The sequence below is a fragment of the Mandrillus leucophaeus genome, unplaced genomic scaffold (assembly GCF_000951045.1).
Source record: "Mandrillus leucophaeus isolate KB7577 unplaced genomic scaffold, Mleu.le_1.0 Scaffold659, whole genome shotgun sequence".
Lineage (NCBI taxonomy): Eukaryota > Metazoa > Chordata > Mammalia > Primates > Cercopithecidae > Mandrillus > Mandrillus leucophaeus.
This window is the reverse complement of record NW_012107130.1, coordinates 289,528-311,385: the sequence shown is the minus strand read 5'-3', so window position 1 is coordinate 311,385 and position 21,858 is coordinate 289,528. Positions and strand designations below refer to the sequence as shown.

The window sequence follows — 21,858 nt, the reverse complement described above, 5'->3', positions numbered from 1 at the left end:
CTTCACATTTGAACCATTTTAAAGTGTACAATTCAATAGTGTTAATTTCATTCACAATGTTGTGCAACCATCACCACTATTTCCAAATCATTTCATCACCCCAAAAAGAAACTCTGTAACCTTTAAGCTGTAACTCACCCTTCCCCTACCCCCAGGCCCTGGCAATCACTAATCTACTTTCTCTCTCTATCTATTTGTTTATGCTGGACATTTCATATAAATAGAATTATATACTATGTGGTATTTTGTGACTGGCTTCTTTCACTTACTGTAATGTTTTTTTTTAAGTTGTGTGTGTGTGTTTTTTGTTGTTGTTGTTGTTGTTTTAATCTTGGCTATTCCACATCCTTCTTAATGTGTATATTAAGTTGTTCTTCAGCTAGGTAGAAGAGGTGTATACATATCATTATGTAAAATAATTCTTTTGGCTGACCTGGAATGACACAAAGAAAATAAAAGTGAGGAACATTTGAGTAATAATAACCTTAATGTCTCAGAACTTGTAAGGGCTGAAAATTGGACAAACTGAAGAATTCCAGCATAAGTTTCTGTGTTATTCTAGAATGCAGGCTAATTTCAATGTGTGTTTGGTGCAACTAAAAACTAACAGCAATAGGAGATAAGTTAGAGAAATGACTACCTTGTGGAGAATTTAGGGCCACCAACATATTAGAAGTAGTTAAAGTCCTATCAGTGTTTGTCAGTCTTTAGAAATCGACATCCCCATTTGTTTGTTTGTTTGTTTGTTTGTTTGTGTATTTATTTATTTATGAGATGGAGTCTCACTCAAGGCTCATTCATGTGGTGCCATTTATCGGTACATCATTTCTTTTTTTTTTTTTTTGGCTAATATTCCATTGAATGGATGTACCATATTTTGTGTCTCCATTCATCTGTTGCTGGACACTTAGATTCTTTCCACCTTTTGGCTATTATGAATACAATGCAGTGAACATTGGCATACAAGTATCTGCTTGAGTATATGGTTACAGGTTGTTTATGCATCAACAACAGAAAGAATATAGTATTTTTAAAGGCCATTTTGCTTTGGAATTCTAGAAGCACCTTCTAACAAAACTTGGTTGTACAGACTGGTGAGGTGTTGTGGCACTAACAGCACTGCCATGCACCCCAGGCACAGGCAGGGTGGCAAATGCCTCATTTCACTCACTCTCAGACTTCTCAGAGAATCCACATTAGCTCCCCCTCTCTCCTTAACTCAGTACTCACTGTCTTTTTTAAAGAGTGGGTCTCGCTGTGTTGCCCAGACTGGAGTACAGTGGCTATTCATAGGTGCAATCATAGTGCACTATAATCTTGAACTCCTGGCCTCCCACCTCAGCAACCCAAGTAGCTGGGACTACAGACAGGCACCATGGCTACATCTGGTTTCTTACCCAACGATCCTACTGAAACAATTTCAAAAATCACCCATAACCTTCTATTTAACATCTACAGTGGCTTCTTTTCAGTCTTTACTTTTCTTGACCCCTATGCAACATTTGACCGTGTTAACCCACCCCTCTTTAAAGTACTTCCCGTCCCTTGCCTTCTCTACATCAGTTCTCTTGATCTTCTTCCCTGGCCATTGTGTACAGTGTCTCTGTCCCCAGCTCCTCTTCTACTACTGACTGTTAGGACCATCATTTCCCATGGGAATGAGATAACCTTCCCTGTGGGAAGTAAAGGCTTTGATGAGCTTTGATATCTGTGGAGCTGTTAAGCAGCCTCAGGCAAGAAGGACCTGTAGACATCAGAGGAGTGGTCATGACACTGCTGGGGAAGGTGGTGAGAATGCTGGGGCTGCTGGAGGAGAGCCACCACCCGCATTACCCACGCATACTGTCAGTGCTTCCAGGATGGGGTTGTTCTGTTCCTGGGAATATGATTTGACTCATGATGTGCCTAAATAACTATGGTAGGCTGGGCACAGTGGCTCACGCCTGTAATCCTAGCACTTTGGAGGCTGAGGAAGGAGGCTCATTTGAGGCCAGGAGTTTAAGACCAGTCTGGGCAACAGAGCAAGACTCTGTTTCTACAAAAAATAAAAATAAAATATTAGCCAGGCATGGTGGCACACACCTGTGGTCCCAGCTACTTGGGAGGCTGAGGTGGCAGGATTGCTTGAGCCCAGGTGCTCAAGGCTGCTGTGAGCCATGATCGTGCCACTGCACTGGGAAACAGAGTGAGACCCCATCTCTATAAATGGTAAGTATGTAAGTAAGTAAGTAAGTGGTGGCCCATATGACTTTTTTATTTCTTTCTTAATGGCTACACATAATAGTGAAGCATAGCTGGTGGTTGAAACCCCCTGGAAACATTTGTGTTAGAAAAAGAAAGCAGTCTGAGCCCTAGTTAAGGACAATCACCATGATGTTTCCCTCGTAACAAGGAAGTTGCCATAGAAAAGACCACATTAAGTCACTCATCAGGAATTTGTGAGTCAAAAGGTCCAGCATGGTAGTTGACAAAGCCCAGGTGACCCAAGTTGCCTAACAGTGCTGGAGTTGTTTTTGTTTGTTTGTTTGTTTGCTTGTTTGTTTGTTTGTTTGTGACAGGGTCTTACTCTATCACCCAGGCTGTAGTGCAGTGACACAATCACAGCTCACTGCAGCCTCAGCCTCCTGGACTCAAGCTATCATCCCATGTCAGCCTCCTAAGTAGCTGGAACTACAAGCACATGCCACCATGCCCAGCTAACTTTTCTGTTTTTTGTAGAAACAGGGTTTCACCATGTTGCCAAGGCAGGTTTCAAACTCCTGGGCTAAAGTGATCCATCCCCCTTGGCCTTCCAGAATACTGGGATTACAAAGTGTAAGCCACTGTGCCCGATCTCTAACAGTGTTTTTAAGATTCTTCTACCTAAATACCCTGCTACGTCAGAGAAGAGTGAGTGAATCCCCACTCCTGAGGATTTGAGACATAACCTGCTAAACAGGAAATGTCTGATTAAGTCTTCAGTGAGCTTGCAACTAATATATTTCTGCTCCATCATTAGCCTTGCATATTTTAGTATAAAAAAGTGTGCTTTCCCCCTAATTCCCTAGGAAGAAGCATGCGATGGTTTCATGTACCTACAACCCACTGCAGTGTAATCTGAAGATACACATATTCCAGATTGAGAAACAGAGGCCTATAATAAGAGAGGCCATGCCTTAGCTAATGGGAAAAATTCATTGTATTCTTTCAACATCCCATTGTTGTAACTAAAGATGTTTGCAAGCTGGAATGAGCCATAAGAAATGAAGCGGACATCTCATTGCCCAAACCCTCTTCTAGGAGAGGCCATTGGATTATTCCCAGGTGTTACTGTCATTTAGTGGGCAAAATTAGCAACTCATTTGTTTGTCAAAAAGGCAGATTGTGGGCTGGGTGTGGTGGCTCACACCTGTAATCCAAGCACTTTAGGAGGCCAAGGCAGGCAGATCACCTGAGCTCAGGAGTTCGAGACCAGCCTGGACAACATGGTGAAACCCTGTCTCTACGAAATATACAAAAATAATCCTGGAGTGGTGGTGTGTATTTGTAATCCCAGCTACTCAGGAGGCTGAGGCACAAGAATCACTTGGATGCTGGAGGTGGAGGTTGCAGTGAGCCAAGGTCAGGCCACTGCACTCCAGCCTGGGTGACAGAGCGAGACTGTCTCAAAAAAAGGCAGATTGTTAAATGAGCCCATTCCCAAAAGGAGTCCCATTAGACCAATTAAAAACCAGAGGTCTCAAGTGTTCCTTGTCCTCCTTATCTGATCTATGAAGAAGAAAATCTAGACTCCCGGAGACCCAAGGGTCATTTGCAAAGTCATTTTCTTCTGCTTTAAAGTCTAGTCATTTCACATCTAAAAGTTCACAAAAGAGGAGGTATTGAGGTGGCAGGAAAGAGGGTTGTGCTGAAGGGAGAACAAGGAAACCAGGGTCTGTTTTGGATTCAAGAGCGAATGGCAGAGCCCAATGGCTCTTGTGGGAACAGGCAGCAGAGTGAGCGGTATTGCAATGAATGTGATTTCTCCAGAGATTCCCCCCAGCTTCAGCCTCTGGGGTTTGCCAAGCAATGTCCTGAGGTTTCACATATTCATGTCTTGGAGGCCAACTGTACACAGCAAATGCAAAACACAGAGATAGCAGTATTGCTCTGTTGCTATATTAGGGCCAGATTGAAGCCATCTGCTGATGCAAGCTTGGCAAGAAAGAAATCCCTATGCTTGGCTCAGCAGCAGTGTTTTCTCTCCTGGCATTTTGATAGCAGCACTTCTTTCAGGCTGCCCTGTGAAGTGTTCCTGTTGGTATGGGTGAAGCCCCCATAGCAATGCATCATCCTCCTTGAAGCCCACGCCCTCAGAGGGTGAGCATTTGCTTCCTATTATGTGCTCAAGACTCCAGTAGCTTTGTAAGGGCCCAAAGGCTTGTATTCCTGGCTCCCAGATCCTCCTGTGCATGCCTGTCCATATCTGCTTGATGCACCCCAGGTCCAGCAACTTCTCCCCCAAAGCTCTGTGTGTACTGGCTTCAATGGAAGTTGTTATGCCAGAGTTTAAAAGCAAAACAGAAACAATCCAGCATGGATGTGTTTATTGCCAGGATCTCTCATCCAAGATTAAAAAACAGCTCAAGAAAAAAAGAGAATTCAGAATTTGGTAGTTGATGAATATTACCAGAGAAACATCCCAAGGGAAGCAACTGATTGACCTGGCTTGCTTATGGAGGCCCTGTCAGGGGTGGAAGAATGATTACAGCCTGCAGCAGGCTATATCCCTCACTGGGCTGCAAGAGCCTTGGAATCAAAGAGAAATAAAACTAGAAGGAAACTTAGAAGTCATCCAGTTCAACACTTTGATTTACCAGATGGGGCAACTGAGGCCCAGAAAAGAAGGAAATGACTTGTCTAAGGTGAGATAATAAGTCAGTAGCTAAAGTAGGCGTGGAACCCAGGGCTTCAGACTGCCAGGATGCGCAGGATCACTTGAGGCCAGGAATTTAAGACCAGCCTCCTAGGGACTCTGCTAGGAGATGCTGAATAACCAAAGATAGAGGGCTCTCCATTTATTGCTTTTCCCAACAAAGAAAAACTTTTCAACACACAAAACATTGCAGACATTAATGACTGACAATTATTTTTAAAATAATTATCTAATCTGCAACACAAAGGACATGAAGGCAAAATGAGAGTCAGGGGCTGAGTGTGTAATTAGTACAGATGTTGGGTCTACCCTCTGGGCATAGTTAAACTGATTACAAATAGAAACAGATTTTTGGATTTAGCATGAAAATCTCCTTGCTGGCCCAAAAGGTTCTTACTGATGATCAAGATAGGAACAATTTATGTGCATTTTATAATATGTACCTAATACAGCAAAAATATGTTCTGGAAAATCACTGATAAACATAAAGATATGAATGATTGAAAAGAGAATGGTTTGTGGTGATTCTCATAATACATCTGGTTTGTAGCAAACTGAGAAGTTTCTGGTTTGGTGTAGATTTAGCCACTTTGTAAGGTTTTTTTGTTTGTTTGTTTGTTTGTTTGTTTTTAACTTTGCTACTGGCTGATCCCCAGATACTATTCCCACAGGCTTCTTATTTATTTCAACACAAGATGTCTGACAAGTCTCTCCCTCTTAGAGCTGTCTTCCACAGTGTTAACAATGATCTTTCTAAAAAACACAAATCAGATTGTGTTGTTTGCTTTCTTCAAAACCTTCAGTGGCTCCCTGTTGCTCACAGAATAGTTTTAGCTTTCCTAATCCACCGTAATTTGGCTCTTACTTGTCCCTCCACCTTACCTTTCATCGCCACCACCTCTTCCCCCACAATACACACACACACACACACACACACACACACCCCACAACAATATACATTCTGTGGCTCCTCCTACCATGGGGTCTATTTGCTGCTTCTGAATATGCCTCACAGACATTCTCTGAGCTTGGTGATTTGGGTCAGGCTGCACCCTCTGCCTGGAATAACCATTCATTCAGCCCATAATTCTGTCCATCCTTCATGGTGTAGATTATGTCCCAATTATTCTTAATTTTATTTTTTATTTTTATTTCAATAGTTTTTGGGGTACAGGTATTGTTTGGTTACATAGATGAATTCTTTAGTGGTGAATTTTCAGATTTTAGTGCACCCATCATCCGAGCAGTGTATACTGTATCCAATATGTAGTCTTTTATCCCTCACCCCACTCCCGCCCTTTCCCCCGAGTCCCCAGTGTCTGTTATATCATTCTTATGCCTTTGCGTCCTCATAGCTTAGCTCCCACTTATAAGTGAAAACATACAATATTTGGTTTTCCATTTCTGAGTTACTTCCCTTAGAATAATGGCCTCCGGCTCCATCCGAGTTGCTGCAAAAGACATTATTTCATTCATTTTTATTGCTGAGTAGTGTTACATGGTGTATATATACCACATTTTCTTTATCCACTTGTTGGTTGATGGGCACTTAGGCTGGATCCATATCTTTGCAATGGCAAATTGAGCTGCTATAACCATGCTTGTTCATGTGTCTTTTTCATAGAATGACTTCTTTTCCTTTGGGTAGATACCCAGTAGTGGGATATCCCAATTGTTTTAAGAAGCCTTCCAAGATCTGTCTATTTGAAATTTTTATCTCTTTCTCTTTTATCCCCAAGATGTTTTGCTTGTGCCTTTAACTGAGCCCTTTCTACTTTCTGCCATGTAGCTAGTTGGATTGTCTCTTGATCAATTTCCCTTGCCAGTGAGGGGGCTCATGAAGGCAGACAGTAAGTCTTTCTCTAACCCTCTACTGTGATGCTTGAGACATCATAGGCTAGTTTTGTTTGTTGAATTAAATTGTATTACATTTCCCCTGTCCAGAAATGTCTGTATTTATCTTTCACCAAAAATCCTATTTCCTCTGTCTCCATAATGCTTCCTTACTATGCTGAGCTATTCCCTTTATCTCTAATTTTCATGATGGTGGCCCAAGCATACAGTGGCTTTATTGGGATTCCCATCAGTTATAAGCCACAGGTACCTGGCTATGGAATTGGGTGATAAACTTTTGCTACTGCTGAATGAAGCGCCTCAGGAAACCTGCAGCCACAGCTTAGGGAACACAGGGAGATAGCATTCTGAATATTCCTGGGGGCCTTTTAGAGGTAGAATACTTGGCCACCTTTGTGGTTGGGGTATCTAATGACTTTGGCCATCATTGTTTTCTTCAGGGAAATAGAACTGATATGATAACTCCCATTCCCAACCCAGAGCTCTTTTCAGGATTTCAAAAAGTTTAACAAGGCTACTTAATCAAGTATGTCTTCAATTTTATGTGCAAACAGTGACTTTGCTCTCATGCTTTTTGGAAGTTCTCTTTGGCACTGTGTATTTCACCAATGGAGTTTGTTTTCAAGAAGAATCCATTACTACCTAATCACTGTAGTTTATTTGGTATATAGAATTTTTCAAGAGGCAGTATAGCTTCATTTGAGGTTTAGAGTCAGACCTGGACTCAAATAGCTCCTTTACTCCATACCAGTTGTGTAAATATGGGTAAAATAATTAATCTGAGCTTGAGCTTCCTCTCCAGTAAAATGGGAATTATAATACCTACCTTATAACATCGTGGAGATGGTTAAATTAAATGAAATAATGTACAGAAATAGTTTAACACAGTGCCTGGCCTACAGTGAGCACTCAGTAATTGGGCATCATTACTATAATTTCAAAATACAGGGCTGAAGAGATAGAAATAACAAAAGAAGACCAGGCGCGGTGGCTCACGCCTGTAATTCCAGCATTTTGGGAGGCTGAGGCAGTCAGATCACTTGAGCTCAGGAGTTTGAGACCAGCCTGGGCAACATGGCAAAACCCTGTCTCTAGAAAAAAAAAAAAAATACAAATACAAATAATAGCCAAACAGGGTGGCACATGCCTGTGGCCCCAGCTACTTGGGAGGCCAATGTGGGAGGATTGCTTGAGCCCTGGAAATCGAGGCTGCATTGAGCCATGATCGCACCACTATACTGCAGCCTGGGCGACACAGAAAGACCCTGTCTCAAAACAAAACAAAACAAAACAAAAAACAAACAAAATCAGAAGAGGTCTTTACTGGCCAAAAAAAAAAAAAAATTAGAAACAACTGGATTTAACAAAACTTCTGGGTTTGCCATAACTACTACAGTAAACAAAACTGTTGAAAGTTAGCAGATGATTTGAAAAAAGAAACAGTGCAGGAGCTGAGCAGTGGCATTAATAGATATTATTTCATCTTGATGTCGGGCAAGGGGCACTATCCAGAAAAGGAATCTGAAAGTAATGCTGAGAGTGCTCTCATTCAGGTCAACCCTAAAAATACTCCTCTTCATTTAAGTTGAGAAGTTGCTGTGAGAACCAAGGCTGGGCTTTCAACAGATCTAGCCATATGTGCTCTCCACTTTGGTGAAACCCGATCGTGACCTAAGCCTGTGCTATCCTTGCCGACTGACAGCTGACCTCGGCCTTCTCTGTGCACCCTGCATAGTTCACCTTTCAAAGAAAGAGGTCTGATTTCCAAGTAGAGCATTGCTCTTTGTTCTTTTTCTCTTTTATTTTGTTTGTACGTATTTATTTTGGAAGGGAGGGAATCTAGATTATAGTCTGCTCTGTTGCTTTTCCCTGGGTAAGAGGGTTTCCTGGAAAATTTGATTTGAATTATTATGAGTACTCAGGAAGAAAAGCTCTCTGCTTTTAAAGGAGTAAAATGTAACCAGATTCATATATCTTAAACATTAGGACATTATTTCTTTCTACAGCCATGAAAATAGTTAATAACAAAGTGGAGAAAATATTTGTATAAAATGTAGGCAAAAGTTCAACAAAATATATATTATTAAAATGAATAGGAAAAATATCAATACCCACTAGATAAAAAGGCAAAAGGTATAAACTACTACGCGTTGAGAAATATAATTAGTAAACTAAAACATAGAAAAAGTTTATCTGCACTAGTAATCAAATCCCTGCAAAATAAAGAAACGTTGAGATGTCGCCTTATATTAACAAAAATTATCTTTTTTCAATGGACGTGCTGTAAATTGGTTCTCTCATCATTGCTGGTGGCAGTATAGATTGCAATAGACCTTTTGGAAATTGGCGTCTTAGTCTGTGAAATTAGACTCCCTGGCTTTGATCACTTTGACCTTGCTGCCTGCCCCAACCAGTGCCAGCCTTAGCGGAGCCCTGGTCCTGGACCCTGCTCTATATTGGACCAGCTGAGTCCCCACACTTTTTTCCTGTGACTTATTGAGTGTTTCATCCCCTGTAAGAGAAGCTCTTCCTTCCTCTTCCTTCCTTCCCTCTGTAGAATCCCAGTCATTTCCTCTGTGCCTGTTGTTGGGCATCTCAGTGTCCCAAAGGATCTTTCCAGCTCCCTTGGCTACCAGACAGTTGGCTGGTGAAGTTGCTCACATCATATCACCTTCACAGGATATTGAAATAGCAACATTGACAGTGGAGTCTAGAATCGCCAAGAGAGTAGATTTGATCTCTAAATCTGGAAAAGCAAATCTGAAACATATTGAGCCCTGGGACAGGGTCAGCCATCTTGAATTTCTTGATAAACCACTGTCTTCCTTAGATTTGCCTTCTGGGGCCACCTTTGCTTTAGGACAAGCTAAATAACACCGTGATTTTTTTTTCAGAATCATGAACATATATCATAAATGCTAGGCAGTCCAAGAATGAAAAGCCCTTGCCCATTAGCCTCTCCTTACTCCCATTCACTTGGTATCAGTTTAAATCTATGCTTTGGTCAATTTTGCTTTTTTTGTGAGGATTGTTTCTAGGGGGAAATGAAAAGACCTTATAGATAAAAAGAGAATTATTTGGGAAAATAAAACAACTTTCAACAGGAAACTACCTATTCTCAACCCTAATTAAAGGAAAGCTCCCAGGACAAGGAAATGTATATAAGGTGCAGGGCCTAAGAAAGGTACACTGGGAACCCACAGCACCCCCTCCCCACCAGCACACATACACACAAGAACACACCACAGGGTATAGTCACCCACATGGCATCTTATGTTTTGATAACCATAAGATCTGCTGAAAATGCCCTTCAAGCAAAACCTTGCCTGGGAGGAGATGTTGCAAAGGGCTAGCGTGCACCCTACAATGTGTATGCAGCCAAAGGGCAATGGGGTGCAGCCTGTTCACTCCACACTCCCGCTTGCTATGATCTCTGGAAGGAGCACTTCTGGCTGACTCCTTCTACTGCCTCCCCTCTCCCCGCCCCCCACCCTCACATACCCTTCTTTTTCCCATCTCACAGTGGCCTTTTTCTCCCCCCTAAAAAAGGAAATCAAAGCTGAGGCTTTCCAGCAGTCCAGACACATGCTCGAGCTGTGGATAGTGTTATACTGAGGCTATGGGTAGACTTGCATTTCAAATCCTTCTCTTTTGATTGACAGAACTGGCCTATGATCTGGATGTGGATGATGCGCCTGGAAACAATCAGCAGGCGACTCCGAAGGACAATGAGATAAGCACCTTTCACAACCTCGGGAACGTTCATTCCCCACTGAAGCTTCTCACCAGCATGGCCATCTCAGTGGTGTGCTTCTTCTTCCTGGTGCACTGACTGCCTGGTGCCCAGCACATGTGCTGCCCTACAGCACCCTGTGGTCTTCCTCGATAAAGGGAACCACTTTCTTATTTTTTTCTTTTTTTTTTTTTTAATCCTGTATACCTCCTCCAGCCATTAAGTAGAAGACTAACCATGTGTTATGTTTTTGAAAATCAAATGGTATCTTTTGGAGGAAGATAAATTTTAGTGGTAGTATATAGATTGTCCTTTTGCAAAGAAAAGAAAACCATCAAGTTGTGCCAAATTATTTTCCTATGTTTGGCTGCTAGAACATGGTTACCATGTCTTTCTCTCTGTCTTACTCCCTCCCTTTCTATCTTTCTTTCTCTCTCTCTTTGCATGGATTTCTTTGAAAAAAAAATAAATTGCTCAAATAAAAATGTATTGGCTCTTTTTTTTTGCAAACCGTCATCTATGGTGACTGTGCAATGCTTTTTTTCCTTCTCACTAAACTTTCCATCCAATATATTCTTATCAGGCCCCGACAGGGTCCTTGAAACCCACCTCCCTGCCTTCCTTCTGGGTGGAAATCAATCCTGACTCCAAGAACCAATTAGAATCACTCCCTCACAATCCACAATCTTCATTTCGAAACCTTTGGTTGGAGTATCTTGTCAATGAAACCGAAGGTATCTCAAAAGAGTTACCTGGTCTAGTCTCTCTTTACAACTTTTACTTTGCCAAAAATGCTTTGCCCAAATAGGAATCCTCTATGTAAATCAGGTACAGTTGTACAATTCATCTTCTCCCTTCTCCCAAATCAAGACAGGTGAACCCAAACAGTACAAAGAAATCACTCCCCAGCTTCTTTGCTGCTGTCTCAGGCTTGCTGTGTTGCCTCTCTCCACAGGGGCTGCCACATGGCATGGGCAGCCATTGCTTTGGTTCAGGTTGCAGAAGTTGTCATCAGCAAACCCATGATTTATAGGGAGCAACTGTCACTCTTGGCCGCAGGTGAGCTTCTTCAACATTCATTTATTCAATGAGTAGGTTTTGCATACCTGTTGGGTTTCAGGTACTATACCAGATGCTAGAGACAGTGGAAAACCAAACAGAATTGAGCCCTGCTCTCATGGAACTGAAGGTCTGACACCAGTAGTAATTACAACACTGGCTTTTCATCAACCATAGGCCCAGTATTACTACTCAAAATCTGTTTTTTGCAGGGTGTGGTGGCTCACGCCTGTAATCCCAACCCTTTGGGAGGCTAAGGCGGGTGGATCATTTGAGGTCAGGAGTTTGAGACCCGCCTGGCCAACATGGCAAAACCCCGTCTGTACTAAAAATACAAAAAAATTATCCAGGTGTGGTGGAGGGTACCTGTAATCCCAGCTACTCAGGAGGCTGAGGCGGCAGAATCGCTTGAACCTGGGACGCAGAGGTTGCAGTGAGCTGAGATCACGCCATTGCACTCCAGCCTGGATGACAGAGCAAGACTCTGTTTCAAAAAAAAAAAAAAAAAGGTCTGTTTTTTACACATACAACATTGCAATAATAATGGCACTTAGGTAATACTCAGACATTCTGCTGCTGAGGGATCCCAGGACTAACCACCCTGCCATTTTTGTAATGTGTATAATTCTTAGCACATTGCCTTGTTGCCAGGTCAGGTCAATAGAGACATTGTTGATTCTTTCTAAAGGGGGAGGACTCAACTCCCACCTGATATATATAAGAAAGAGAGGGTGAGATGCACGGAAGGGGTGTGAGCAAAGGTCAAGGAATGGATGGGGAAGTCCCCTTTGATTCTACGAGGTGGTCCTAGTCAGGATCTCCAATTTCAGTCCCATGGCAGGAGGTCACCATGCGGGAAGCAGAATGTGTAATTTCTCACAACTTATTGCACCCCCTCTCCTGCTGTCACCAACACACTTCTGTCTCCTGCAGAGCACAATTTTCCAATATCCATCTTCTTCCTTTGCAGAAATGCTCACAAACGCAAACTGGAAATGTTTGGTTTGACATTTCCTTTGGTTAGTTTTATTGAAGCTAAGACTACAATCAGTTGAATGTGTTAATGTGATCTCAATGATTTGTAATGGTGGGTAAGACCTGAAAGAGAAAGAAGCCAGTTGTCTTTGTATTTAAACCATCATTGTGTATTTGAATGGGGTTTGTAAGAAACTCTGGACTTTGGTTTATGAAACCTACACATTACAAAGGTTTGCTGCTTGGACTCAGAGTCTAATATAGCAACACCAACCCAGAAGAAGGATTTAAAGCCCAGTTATCATCTAATAACTGTCCCTGTCATTCCATGGAAATGTTGATATTTGATGCGGCAAAAAATAATTTGTGGCTCAGAGACCAAGGTTTGCTCCTGCAAGCAGGAGAGGACTGTTTTAAAGTCCATTTCTCCTCTCTGGGAGGCAAAGGAGATTGTCAGTTTTCACACACCCTTCTCATCCACTTCCTCTCTCTAGACCTCAGTTTCCCTATTGTCAAATGGATAATGAGGACAATATTTCTAACCTTTTTCTTACTCAGATTTTGTGGCACCATTCAACCCAAAAGGCAGTAAATGCCGGTCCCTCTGCCCAGCTGGTGGCATCAATGTGCTGTTCCTCCAGTGCCTTTCAGAACTTTTCCAGCCTAAGGTCATATTTGACTTGCTTCAGTTTCCAGAACATGACCCCAGGCAGCCTGTGTTTCTGCTGTCCTGGTACTCTGCCTGCAGCTACGGACCATCCAGCCTGAGGAGGAGCAGAAGACAACTCCCCTGTCATGTCCAAGACCTGCTGGCTTCAGCTACGTAGATGGGATTCAACTGGATAACCACACACATGTTTAAAACATGGAAAATCCACCATATCCTGTTGGCATTAACTATGTATCAATGGCATGTCTCTCTTAGCTTTTTGCCTCTGTCTTTTCCTACCTCTCTATGTATTTTTTTTTTTATTGTTCTACTTCAGAATCAAGTTTCATGGCTAGTTAGTGGTTTTTCATCTTTGACGTGTTGATTCTACCATTTTACCTTTTTTTTAAACAGAGTCTCCCTCTGTCACCCAGGCTGGAGTATAATGGCACCGTCTCGGCTCGCTGCAGCCTCCACCTCCCGGGTTCCAGTGATTCTCCTGCCTCAGCCTCCCGAGTAGCTGGGACTACAGGCACACATCACTAGCCTTGGCTGATTTTTCTATTTTTTTGTAAAGATGGGATTTCACTATGTTGCCCAGGCTGGTTTCAAACTCCTGACCTCAAGTGATCCACCTGCCTTGGCCTCCCAAAGTGCTGGGATAACCATAGACATGTATAAAACATGGAAAATCCACCATATCCTTTTGGCATTAAGCTGGGATTACAGATGTGAGCCACCGCACCTGGCCTGATTCTACCCTTTGATTTAAATTTTCTACACTTGAATTATGTTAAGATGACTATTTTTTCTTAGAAGAGACCTGGGAACTGGGAAGTTGTCCATTGTGTTGGAAGGCCTCTTCCTCATTGGATGCATGAGTGAACTTCCATCAACTCAACTCTGGTACTTGAATAAGGTTAATTCCTTAAATAACAGATACTGAGTCCCTAGGCTGGAAGGGACCTGATAGTTCATCCCACAATGTTTGCTTGATTACCTCCTAAGGCAGGGCTCTCACTAGGTCACAAAGTAGCCTGTTTGGTTGTTGGATACCTCGAATTTTTAGCAAATCCATTTCTTAAAGGAAAAGAGTTATTACAAATGAAATACAAGTAATAAAATCTAACAACACATAATTACGTAAAGTTTAGAAAATGATGTTTGCCCCATAATTCCATACCACATAGAAATCTACTATTAAATATTTATATTTTTCCATACAAAAAACATTAGCCAGGTGTGGTGCTGGGTGCCTGTAGTCCCAGCTACTCAGGAGGCTGAGGCAGGAGAATGGTGTGAACCTGGGAGGCGGAGCTTGCAGTGAGCCGAGATTGCGCCACTGCACTCCAGCCTGGGCGACAGAGTGAGACTCCATCTCAAAAAAAAAAAAAAAAAGAAAAAAAGAAAAAGAAAAATATTTATATTTTTCCATTCTTTCACCCCTTCTCTGTATATGCACATTCACATACATGAGATTGTATTAAACAGACAATTCTTTTTTTTTTTTTTTTTGCAGTGGCATACTGTTGCAGTATTTACAACCAATGCTTTATTGAGAAATATATATATATATATATTATATATATATATATATATATATATATATATATATAGTACTTTAAGTCCTGGGATACATGTGCAGAACATGCATGAACATACAGTTCTATAATATGAATCAGTCTTTATTAGGGTGAGCCTAAATCTGCCTTCCTATTGTTTCCTCCTATGGTCTGGCTCTTCCATAAAGAGCATCCTGAGATTCAGATGGCCATGCTCGCTTGGGCAGCACGTATACTAAAATCGGAACCATACAGAGATTAGCATGGCCCCTGCGCGTGAATGACATGCAAATTTGTGAAGCGTTCCATATTTTTAGCAATATTGATGGAACTAGAGGCCATTCCCTTAAGTAAAACAACTCAGAAATAGAAAGTTAAATACTGCATGTCCTCACTTATAAGTGGGAGCTAAATAACGTGTACATATGAACATTGAGAGTGGAATAATAAACACTGGAGACTGGGAAAGGTGAGAGGATGGGAAGGAATAAGGGGTAAGAAATTACTTAATGGGTACAATGTATACTATTTGGGTGATGGTTACACTGAAAACCTAGACTTCACCATTATGCGATACATCCATGAATCAAAACTACACTTGTGCCCCTTACATTTATACAAACAAAAAAAGAGACTAAGATGGCACTAGTTTTCACACAGCTCCCTTTTTGCAATAATTTTCAGTCACTGACTCTTGCCTCCTCTGGGTTGTCTGCTTTTCTAAACACATTGGACAGTGTTGACAAGCTACTTCGTGAGCTGGGCTCCAGTGGGCCAGTGGTCCTCTTGTCCTGTCAGGCCAGTAGCTGAGCCCATGGCAGCCATTCAAGAATGGCTGCCCAGTCAGGTCTCTTCCATCCCATACTTGCACAATTGGTTTTTTAAATATGTTCCAAGGGCTTTTGATTTCCTTGTCTATGGATTGAGTCAGATGCCATACACTGTGTGTGTGTGTGTGTATGTATACTGGGGTGGAGAAATATTTTTTTCTTGCCAAGGCCACAGCATTTTTGGAAGTCCTCTTTTGGAATTGCTGTTGAGCTAGTTTATGTGCCATACGAGAAAATCAGCCTCATTTCTTTATAGCCACACCTTGTTTGGAACCAAAAATAATATTATCCAGTTTGATCACCCACCTCACTCACCACACTTGCTGCCAAGTAGCTTTTAGCTGTTTCCAAAAATCAAATCTGCCTTCAAGAAACAAAGCCCCTTCCCTCCGTCACCCCAGGAAGATTCCAAAGAATGTGCTATGGGCTATGGAGGTTTCTCTTTTTTTCCAAAGAAAAGTTCCAGAAAATTTGAGGACACTGTCCCTGGTGCAATGATTCCCTTCTAAGGGGGCCTTTTGGAAACTCACAGTACTAGTTTGGATGTAGAAGGTCTTCTAGGTTTGCCAAGGAACCAACCAAATAAGCTCATAGCTTTTTATTAACTTTTATATATTTAGAAATTAATGTATTGTGTTTGAAGGATTCACATTTAAAAAACAGAAAAATAAAGCATTGGGCTGGGCACAGTGGCTCATGCCTGTAATCCCAGCACTTTGGGAAGACAAGGCAAGCAGATCACTTGAGGTCAGGAGTTTGAGATCAGCCTGGCCAACATGGCAAAACCCGTCTCTACTAAAAATACAAACATTAGCTGGGCGTGGTAGCACGCAACTGTAATCCCAGCATTTTGGGAGGCCGAGGCAGGCAGATCACTTGTGGCCAGGAGTTCTAGACCGGCCTGGGCAACATGGTGAAAACCCCATCTCTACTAAAACTACAAAAATTAGCTGGACATGGAGGTGCACACCTGTAATCCCAGCTACTCGGGAGGCTGAGGCAGGAGAATCGCTTGACCCCAGAAAGTGGAGGTTGCAGTGAGCCAAGATCGCGCCACTGCACTCCAGCCTGGGCAACAGAGCGAGACTCCGTCTCAAAAAACAAATAAATAAAGACTAAGGGAGAAGAGTGTTTTAGGTAGAACAATATGACACAGGTCCATAATGGGCCATGCGCAAGGCAGGTTACTTTTGGAATACTTGCCATGGTGAAGCACTGCAGGATACCAGGTACCTCCCTGGGAGAGGGGAGAGGTACAACGTGAGGATGCACACCATGGAGTATCATGCAGCAGTGAAAAGCAACAGACCATATGTACCCCCAGCAGCATGGATGAATCTTAAAATCCTAGTATGGGTAAAAAAGAAAAAAAAGGCAAGAATGGGCTATATAGCATCTCAAGAATTAATTAAAATATATGCACAGGCCGGGCGCTGTGGCTCACGCCTGTAATCCCAGCACTTTGGGAGGCTGAAGCAGGTGGATCACCTGAGGTCAGGAGTTCGAGACCAGCCTGGCCAACATAGTGAAACCCCGTATCTACTAAAAATACAAAAAGTAGCCAGGCATGGTGGTGCTAACCTGTAGTCCCAGCTACTTGGGAGGCTGAGGCAGGAGAGTCACTTGAACTCAGGAGGGGGAGGTTGCAGTGAGCTGAGATCGCACCACTGAACTCCAGCCTGGGCAACAGATTGAGACTGTCTCAAATATATATATATAATAATACATATTTTACAAAAATATAGCCATACTAAAAGGTCTACATTTACAGCATTAGAATGGGTACCTTTGCAGGGAGGGAAATGGCAGTGAGCTTTGGGAATAAAATAGAATGAATGAACGAAACAAATCAAGAGAAGGGCCTTATCTGGACCAACTATGGTGCCTACCATGAAACAAGTAGTAGCTTTCATTCAATCCTTTGCACCCAGGGTCACAAACAAAACCAAAAGCAAAGAAGAAAGGGAAAGGGGAAAGTCAGGGGTAGGAAGGGAGGAGAAGGCATAGGATTCCAGGAGAAACATCTTGCCTGCAGAGCCTGATACATAGTAGGTGTTCAATAGATATTTGAGGGGATGAACATTGAGGGAATGAACAAACAAGCATTCAAAATGTTCTGCCTCAGGCCACTTGAAACTACTGGCTTAACAAATGTACCTTCAATTATGTGACATACTTGCCACCTAGTTATACACTGACCTTAGAGTTTGAGAGGTGATTCGACTTAGAATTCTAGAGCGAGCCATCACTCAACTGCAGCTTCAGTTTAGAATGACATATTTAAGAACTACTTTGGATATGATGTTACAGCTTTCTTTTTGGGTGAAAGTCCCCAGTTGTCAGCACCATTAGGCAATGGGATTGTTACATTTATTTTGCTTTGTTAGAGTCTTCGACTCACAAAGATAGATTAGCAACCCCAACCCCCTCATTTTACATATGTAGAAATTGAGGCTCAGAGAGGTTAAGAGATTTGTTTAAGGTCACGCAGCACAGTGAGTGCAAGTCAGGACTGAGCCAACCAGAGCCTTTTCAATCACATTGCACACACCTTGTCACTTGGAAGGATTAACAAATAGGTTATATTGGTGAATGACAGTAAAGGCTGTTTTCTGAAATCTGTGCCCTTGCAGATGGAGTTAGTTATACTGATCTTCATTCTGATCCTAGTGGCAGTGAAAAAAAAAATCCCTTATCTAACCAAACACACTGCTTTCAAAATTAATATGTTCAAGCCAGGGCCTGTTTTGAGACGTTTAATGTTGCCCTTACAAATTAGAACCTGGGGTGCAGGAATTCCATCATCCTCACGAAGACTTCCTGTCACAACAGAGGCATTGTTCTCCCCACTCATACTGTTTGGTTTCATGCCTTTTCTGTAAGATGTTAGGTATTTATTTTGTTTTGTTGGTGCTTTTGTAATCAGTCTAGACATAGACCTACACTGAACCATCCAGGAGGCAGATAAAACTCCCACAGTGGAATTAGGTAACCCCTTCTGTGCTGTTCTCTTAGGGAAGGCTGAGAGACTGCTCCTCCCCACCCAGCCCCCACACCTAAATGTTCATAAACACGACCACAGAATAGATTGAATTCACTAATTGAGGAGGTAGGAAATGTTCTGTCTCTGAAAATACTCTCCATCCCACAATAATCTTTGTTTGGTACTTGGGATGAATTTGTTGCCCACATTTTTGTCTTAGCCAGGGCACTAAATGCAGCCTATTTGGAAATGAAAAGGAGCTTTTTGCATGGATCCTAGAGACTGCTTACTTACAGGTTTCCACAATCAAGAACCTGTAGATTTTCCTTTATCCTGAACGAGCAAAGGCATAGCAAGAGAAAAAGTATGAGGAGAGAGCAGGGCATGGATTTCTTGGATTTAATTGCAGTTCACTTTCTGTGCTATCTTGATGCAAATGTTTTGGTTTTTTAGAGACAGGATCTCACTCTGTTGCCCTGGCTGGAGTGCAGTGGTGCGATCACAACTCACTGCAGCTTTGACTTCCCAGGCTCAGGGATCCTCCCACCTCAGCCTCCCAAGCAGCTGGAACTATGGGCACATGCCGCCACACCCGGCTAATTTTTTATTTTTTGTAGAGATGGGGTTTCATTATGTTGCCCAGGCTGGTCTCAAACTCCTGGCCTCAAGCAATCCTCCTGCCTTGGCCTCCCAAAGTGCTGAAATTACAGGCGTGAGCCACCATGCCCAGCCTGTTTTGAACTTGTTTACTATCACAGAATAAATAGAAGCATGACTTGTGTTTCACCATGGCTAATTACATTTACTTTTACCATTACAATACATTGCCAATAGTAACCATGTTTTGCCCTTCTGGAAAATCTGAAGAGGTTTGTCCCGTCCTCAGAGCTTCCCAGACACCATCCATAACTGTGACAGGAGAAGCTTCTAGAAGATAGGGAATTCCAAATAAGAGTGTCTGCCTTAGGCTTGCAGTCAATGGGACCATTTAGCCTGGCATCTCCCACAGTACTCAGCTCCTCTTACACTTGGTCACACCACAGAAGATGTTTATGGAAGGAACGTCAATTTGAGTGTCCAAAGCCCTGGCAGATGGGGTGGAAACCACTCACTTTCTCTCAATCAGGACCAGAGACCTTCACATTTATACAGCAATGAGGCCACTAAGCACTGGCCAAATGTGAAATGTAATCGTATCCCTCAACTCTGACCTGCTTCAGTTGCTACTGATGGAGCATTCATTAGTAACCTAGGGTTCATTTCACTTAGAATGATATCATATTGTTTTCTGCCATGTTACCAACGAGAAAGCTTTATTCTCTCCCAATTTTCTAGAACTTGTTTATGGCTACAGTTGCAAAAACCCAACAGGGCAAAAATATTGTCTAGGAACTATGGCAAAAATTGAGCTGTTTTCAAGTGGCCACATACTGTTTAAACTTCCGAATCAATTTCCTCCTTAACTTTCTATTTAGAGCAATCAAAGTCCTAAATCATTCAAGAAAGAGTCGATGTTTTCCCAGTGTGTGTGTTTTGCTTTTGTTCTTGTTTGTTTGTTTGTTTGAGACAGGGTCTCACTCTGTCACCCAGGCTGGAGTGCAGTGATGCGATCATGGCTCACTGCAGCCTCGACCTCCTGCGCTTAAGTGAACTTCCCACCTCAGCCTCCTAAGTAGCTGGGACTACAGGCACATTTTTGTTCTGCGTATTTTACCATACTTGATTTCTATGAAAATCAATAAACAATGTATGTATATATAAAAAAGAAAACAGCATAGGCCAGGCACAGTGGTTCATGCCTGTAATCCCAGCACTTTGGGAGGCCAAGGTGGGAGGATGACTTGAGCCCCAAAGGTCAAGGCTGCAGTGAGCCATGTACGCCACTGCACTCTAGCATGGGTAACAAAGCGAGATCTTGTCTCAAAAGAAAAAAAAAAAAAAAAGAAAGAAAGAAAAGAAAACAGTATATTTAGTTTGCCAAATCTGTTGGATTATAAAAAGTTTACTACATTACCATTATTTCAGTCCAGAAGCCTGTAGTTAGTGGTCGTCTTTCTAATATCATGAATATTTCAAACACAGCTTAGGGCTCCCAACAAATTAGAATCTATCCCAAACTGAGTGCCACAAATGCTCCTTTTCAAGGATAAGTTTACCATCTCCTTAGTTCTTTAAGTTCCTTTTAAACTTTGAGATTTTCTGTTGCATCAAAGGGTTAGTTCTAATGTTGATGGTCTCATTTCCTGTGATTTCAGACTCTCATTTAGTCCTATAGCAGTTGATAATATGAAATCTATGGTTCCTCAGCGTGGCTCCCCTATGTGAGTTTTGGTAAAACTCTAAAAAACTAGGGAAGTTTTTGTCAACATTCTCTCACCAGCATCGGGTCAGCCCCAGTATCACTAAGAACACTATCAATTACATTAAGTCCTGTACTGCCTGCTCCCGGCTGGTTCTAAGGCTCACACAGGGAAATGAATAGGAAGTTTTTTTTGTTTCATTTTGTTTTTGTTTATTTGTTTGTTTTTTTGAGACAAGGTCTCACTCTGTCGCCCAGGCTGGAGTGCAGTGGCACGATCTCAGCTCACAGCAACCTCTACCTCCTGGGTTCAAGCGATTCTCATGCCTTAGCCTCCAGAATAACTGGGATTACAGGCACACACCACCATGACCAGCTTTTTTTTTTTTGTATTTTTAGTAGACGTGGTTTTTGCCATGTTGAACAGGCTGGTCTCAAACTCCTGGCACCAAATGATCCGCCCACCTCAGCCTCCCAAAGTGCTGGGATTACAGGTATGAGCCACTGTGACTGGCTAATTTTTGTATTTTTAGTAGAGACAGGGTTTCCCATGTTGGTCAGGCTGGTCTCGAACTCCTGACCTCAAGCAATCCACCTACCTTGACCCCTAAAGTGTTGGGATTACATGTGTGAGCCACTGCACCTGGCCTTTTCCTTTAGACAGGGTCTCACTCTGTCACCCAGCCTGGAGTGCAGTGGTGCAATCTCAGCCTCAACCTCCCGGGCTCAAGTAATCATCCCACCTCAGCTTCTTGAGTAGCTGGGACTACAGGCATGCACCACCACACCCAGACTTTTTTTTTTTTTTGCAAAGATGGGATCTCCCTATGTTACCCATGCTGGTCTCGAACTCCTGGCCTCAAGCAATCCATTCTCTTTGGCCGCCCAAAATGCTGGGGTTACAGGTATGAGGTACCTTGCCCAGGCCAGAAACTTGCTATTAATCTGTCTTACCTCATCCACTGATTATTAATAATTTCTCTTGAAATGGCATTTTTAAAGCCTCACCAGTGGTCTGAT

The 21,858-nt window shown here is 42.4% G+C and overlaps 1 protein-coding gene across 3 annotated transcripts in view; it reads left to right on the top strand.

Moving 5' to 3' along the window:
- GPC3 (glypican 3) overlaps positions 1 to 10,966 on the top strand; it is a 461,965-nt gene extending 450,999 nt beyond the window's left edge. For all 3 annotated transcript variants that reach the window (XM_012001312.1, XM_012001313.1, XM_012001314.1), the window contains one exon: positions 10,411 to 10,966. In XM_012001312.1, coding sequence (XP_011856702.1) covers positions 10,411 to 10,580 — 170 coding nt within the window. In that variant the 3' untranslated portion in view covers positions 10,581 to 10,966. The remainder of the gene's footprint in view (positions 1 to 10,410) is intronic.
- The last annotated feature ends 10,892 nt before the right edge of the window (positions 10,967 to 21,858 follow it).